The 5,717-nt window shown below is 41.1% G+C and overlaps 1 protein-coding gene across 3 annotated transcripts in view; it reads right to left on the bottom strand.

The window, feature by feature from the left end:
* Positions 1-6: 6 nt before the first annotated feature.
* Positions 7-5,717, bottom strand: part of maea (macrophage erythroblast attacher, E3 ubiquitin ligase) — a 74,210-nt gene continuing 68,499 nt past the window's right edge. For all 3 annotated transcript variants that reach the window (XM_020607512.1, XM_020607511.1, XM_020607513.1), the window contains exons 3-9: positions 4,136-4,339; positions 3,734-3,856; positions 2,961-3,037; positions 2,659-2,767; positions 844-977; positions 370-565; positions 7-234 (exon numbers count right to left, since the gene is read on the bottom strand). In XM_020607512.1, the coding sequence (XP_020463168.1) occupies positions 139-234; positions 370-565; positions 844-977; positions 2,659-2,767; positions 2,961-3,037; positions 3,734-3,856; positions 4,136-4,339 (939 nt within the window). In that variant the 3' untranslated portion in view covers positions 7-138. The remainder of the gene's footprint in view (positions 235-369; positions 566-843; positions 978-2,658; positions 2,768-2,960; positions 3,038-3,733; positions 3,857-4,135; positions 4,340-5,717) is intronic.

Below are 5,717 nucleotides of genomic sequence, written 5' to 3'. Positions count from 1 at the left end.
GGGTTCACATTGGGTGAGTCTGTGGGGGGAACAAAGGGCACTGGATCACAGCTCTACAGGTGGCTCTCTGAGTAGGCTGGGTCACAGTTGATGGATGGGCCATATGCGACCTTGTTAACAGATGTGTCATCTGTGCGATCACATGATGTAGACCTTCTCAGCCTGAGAGAAGTTAAAGACTTCTTTGGTTCTTGGACACACTATTTTGTCATCTTGGCGGATGGACAGAAGGGACTGAAAGTGACAATTAGCAACGGTTATTGAATTAGAAAATACAAATAACACTTAAAAAAAAAGTGAAAGCATTTTTAAAATGCTTTCACATTACTTTAATCTACTTTCCTGCCTTTCATAATGCAGTGTACTCACATTGTAGCCGTATACATATCCATTAGGCAGCATCATTGGAGGGTTGTTTTCATTCATGACTTCCCCAGAGATCTTACACACTAGTCTAGAGTTGGCACAGTGGGCCATGGGTAGCGGCTGGGCTAATTTGTTTAAAGATTTACTGCACACTGGGCAGTCTGGGTTCTTAGAGGTACCATCCTCCTTGTAGCACTGACTGAAATGAGCATGAGGTTAAGGACCAAAACATGACTTCTATTAAGCATATTTCTTCATTTATGATGATAATATGGGTCTCAACATAGTAAAAATCAGTCAACTCAAACTCATTGTAGCCACAAGGTGCACATACGACTGAGCTATTGGGTTTTTGTTTGTTTTCACAACCTTGCTTTATTTACACTAAAATAATTTTGCGTCCTTAGTTTAACAGGGGAGTTACAATCACTGGGGCAAGAGTAACTAAATACTGAAAAAAAGAGTATGGTAGGATACGGTGTCTTGATGGCAGACAGACCAGCCTGCAGAGTGATAGTGAAGACAGAGTTGTTTCCCAGCTGGTGCAGTCTGTAGTTATCATATCGGAATTGCTGGATCAGCATCTTCCAGCGGGCTGGATCCAAAAGATCCTGATGGAACAGAGAGAGAAAAACAGAGGAAATACAGAGTTTCACACCAATAGCCATTTAAGATCCAGTAGGTTCTAAGAATAAAGACAGACTACAGACCAGACACATGCCCATAAAAGTAGGATTTGCTAACTGGTTACACCGCTCTTTTCTGCCATATAGTCCAGTTCTGGAAGCAAATAGTGACATACAAGAATCTGTTGTGTGTTGTGCTTAAAAAGTAGTTTCACTGTTCCTCTGGAAACAACGCCATCAGGGTAGTGTACTCTATCAGGAATCAGAAATAATCTCTAATGGAGGATCTGGGGCGCAAGTACCACTTTTTATTTTTACAGATTGCACGAGAGCAAATGTATTTCTGATCACATTTCATTTGAGAACACTTACACGCCATCTACCAATATCCACAGACATTTCTGTGAACAAGTGTAGCACCTCGAAGTAATTTCGCTTTAAATAATAGTCATGCAACTGTACTTTCATCCCAACTCGTCAATGTGGTGCAAATTATCATCACCCACCCCTATGCAAGTGAGAAGGAACAAATGCATTTACAATGTTGTCTCATATTTTATTTATTAGCAAGCAATAAAAGTACAATCAGAATCTCAGCTGACAGACCATAAGTCCTGGGCAAGAGTGGTTTCAAAGAGGCAAATCTTCACACACTATTTACACATAGCATTCAAAGCCAGGTGGCCAGTATCTCTCATGTTATCTCATGTTACAAACACAGAGACCTCATATACACGTACATGTATATAGGGCTGAATATAAGGATAAATTTGACATCAAAGTTGGGCTGAAAGTACAGCCTGTCAAGAAGAAAGATTTAAAGAGAGGTGTGTTTATTTTCTGTTCCATGATCAACTCGGTCAGAGTTCCTGTGTTGTTCCTGTCTGAAGTGCAGTTGTGTGTCTGTGTGTCCTGGGGCAGTCCGGAAATTACAGTAAAGTGATTAATGGCTCTCTGCTCACTAAACACAGCCGAGGGAGGTGAGCAAGAGTGTTTTCGTTTCAAAATATTAATATGTAATTTTACATTTTCACATGAATGCCATGTAGAGGAAAATGACGGCACTTTGTTCCAAAAGATACACAACTATGATTTCAACCACTGAGAAAAATAACTCTAATATTTTAGCTGTAAATGTGCAACCCTACAAACATGTTGGCATAGCAGAGAGATTCTCAGTTCTGCTTCTGTCGCACTGGCACACGAAGCTGGCAAAACAAACTGCTATCACACTAGATTTAATTGGTCCATCTTCTTTGTAGGGGGGGAAAAGTTTCTTGAGATAAAATACTGTTGTCATGATGCCACAGCACATGTTTTTTCAGCTAAAATACTGTTAGCAAATGTTTTTCAGAATATATTTGTCTGGCACTGAAAATTAAAATGAACACTGCTACTGAAGACAGATACCCAAGGATAAGTTTAAAGTAGCACAAGAGGGAACTGATTTTATATTTTAGACTGACAAGAGGCCCTCCAGTGGCTGGTCTGTTGCTATAGCTCTTATCCCTATAACGTTCCACAGTGAAGTTCTGTGTGAATTACTTCTTAGAAACCCCGATGAGTATACAGCCATATTGTTTGGTTGCATTTGTGTGAAAAGGGCCCGACCACATAAAATATTATAAGTGTATACATTTACATTGGTAGAGACAACAGGTGTTACCTTGTATGGGGAGATGTGCGTATCTGATGGGAAGGCCAGCATGCCCATCACCTGCCGAACTTCATCCAGCTGTCCACCCTCTGCTTGGCTAAAGTGTTTCCTTGCATGTCTGTCATAGACACAGAGATGCACAAGATCTATTTGCAGGCGATACCTTACACGTGTTTAACATGTGACTGGCTTTAATAATGATAAAATGATAGAAATCAAGTTAGTGTAAGGGTTTAAGGTGACAGTTTGTAATGTCCACATGTATGTAATAATACAAACAGTGTGTGTGTGTGTGGCTCTGTATGCAGTACCTGACTGCATCCATGCGTTTGTTTTGTCTGATGAGCTCGATAAACTCCTGGATTCTTAGACTGAACTCAAGACAACTCTGCCAAGGAAATATGTTATTATGTTAAAACCAGTGAAAAGCTGCCAAACCCTTAGTGTTTCAGTTCTGATCCCAGGCTACACTGTAGCATGGAGGAAACTAACCTATTATGTAACTGCTGTGGTGCATGTAGATTCCAGAGTTATATATGTATATATATTTTTTTCAGCCACTGTGGGTGGAGCTTGAAAAACTACCAGACTAGTGCTCACATTGGCCTGCACCACTTAGCTCTTAGCTTCCTAATCATCCTGTGACCAAATCAAACCACTGATAATACAATTGGAAATGTCATAAATGTTCAGTAAGTATTTGTCATTGACCAGGTACAACAATGACTGCAAGGATCAGCTAACTGGGAAGATTTATTATACCTTGGTGGGAGTCTGAACTCGACCTAGTGCTGTCTGGTTTAAAAGGATAACCTTAAGATTAACACTTTCATTTGGTGCCAGGGACAAAACATGCAGGAAAAGTAATAAAACCTTAACAGGTTTGTTTCTGAGCACAAGCTGTGTTACACGGCTGATTGTTGCACTACTGATTATTACTGCAGCACACAGAACCAATAGGTTTGTTTGCTTGCTTCACACGTTCATTTTCATCCTATGAAGTTTGAAAAAAGTATCTGTCAGGGATCAACTTAAACTTTCTGAATTCATAAGGCTAAAAATGTGACTTTCAAAAATAAACTACCTTCATCTTGCGGAGGCGAGACTTATTGTCATGGCACCAAGCAAGGCAAGTGGCTGTCTCCTGCCTCTCAAGAGACTCTTCCACCTCCTTAGCTGTGAGGAACATCTCAATGTTCACCAGATCCTAAAAATATGGGAGAGTAGATGTGTTAATAAAAGCAAAAGGCATAAAAAAAACATAAAACCAGACAGAAAAGAAATAACTGGATAACAACTGTTGAATAAACTCAAACGACACAATGATTCAGTTATCTGAATGACACAACACGCACAATGTGCATAAAATTTGTTTTAATAGGGTCAATGAGTATCAGTTAACTGTGTCAGTGAACTCAGCTGCCAGGAGAACTCCAAGCTCCTCTGACTCAGGCTGAGACAACAGAACATTCACACTGACCACTACCTCTATGCCGCTCTGTCTGGCCAGTTTAACAGCTGTATTGTAGTAGCCGCAGCGCAGCAGATGTTCAACCATCATGCGGTCCATGCGTTTCTTCTTCCACAGGTTTACAGAGGCTGGCTGGTCGCTGCTGTGCTCCTTCAGGTGCTCAATGCGCCGTTTACACAGCTTGGCACTCTCGTCTTCTGCCTGGATGGACTCGGCAGCCTGTGCAACACGCACACACGCACACGTGCGCGCACACACACACGCACACGAGAACAATTATACTTAAAAATGGTGACTGTGCATAATGTAAAAGAGGAATACAAGATCAAATGAACTGAAAAAACTTAGAAAAAAATCAACTGGACTAGATTTCTAGGTCAAAGACGTTTCACCTCTCATCCAAGAGGCTTCATCAATCCTGACTGACTGGTGTTGAGCCGGAGATATTTATCCCCCTCGGTGTGGTTTCAGTCCTATGAAGGACAACAATGTCCCCTAACGACTGAGATCTCAAAACAGGATTGTAGATGGATGACAAGTTGTGTCTTAGTCCACCACCCACTAAGACACAACTTGTCTTCCATCTACAACCCTGTTTTGAGATCTCTGCCCAAACATGCCCACCAGGACAATAGGCGTCAGTCGACAGGGGAGGTTTCAAAGACAGGTAACGACTCTCACAGATACTGGGCTATAACGACTCAGTCGTTAAGGGACTGAAACCACACCGAGGGGGATAAATATCTCTGGCTCAACACCAGTCAGTCAGAACTGATGAAGCCTCTTGGATGAGAGGTGAAACGTCTTCGACCTAGAAATCTAGTCCAGTTTTTTCAGTTTACTATGACCTGGATGACTGAGAATCTGCACAGACAAGATCAAATGAACAGAAAATCAATACCCATACTTGTTATAACATTATATCACAACACCTGGCGAAAAGCTTTGTCTGTTAGGAGTCCAAAACTCTTAATAGACCAAGCTTTTCTCATTTTGGGGAATTTGTGCTGTGAAAATCAACCAAAGAAAGTCTGATTATATTTTTAATGTTTATGAAGATGGTTTTTAACAAGAACATACCCTGATGTTTCTATAAACCTTTTAAACTACTTCTGATTACTGCAAACTGGTTTTGTGTTCAGAGCCTGGCTGCATTCACACTGAAGCCAGTCAACAAGATTTCTCAAAGCTTAAACACTGACATCATCAGGTCAGACTAAACAGTGAGGTCTAGTATCACTCAATCTTCAAATTCGTTCATGCAGAGTTTGTACTGTATGTGAAAAGTACCTGCTGGACAACATTTGGAAATGAGAAAGAAGAGAATTGCAAAAATAGTGTTTTGATTTGTTGTACCCGGTACTTTTTACCATACTGACTCTGAGAGACGAGACAGTCCAAGTAACTACAAAACAGTGCTGATTTATTCCATGAACACAGGCAAAAATTAACATTACACGCTCAGGTATCTTGCACCTCCAAACTGCTCGCAGGCAGATGTAAGATGAAAGACCCTGAACCCACCAGGCCTATACATTATATCCCCTCGGTTGGGCTAGCCCCATACTACACAGGAACGTCAACTGAGACGTCTCTC

The sequence above is a fragment of the Monopterus albus genome, unplaced genomic scaffold (genome assembly GCF_001952655.1).
Source record: "Monopterus albus unplaced genomic scaffold, M_albus_1.0 scaffold86.1, whole genome shotgun sequence".
In the NCBI taxonomy this organism is placed as follows: Eukaryota; Metazoa; Chordata; class Actinopteri; order Synbranchiformes; family Synbranchidae; genus Monopterus; species Monopterus albus.
Note: the sequence above shows the minus strand (reverse complement) of the source record. Positions and strands in the feature narration are given on the sequence as shown.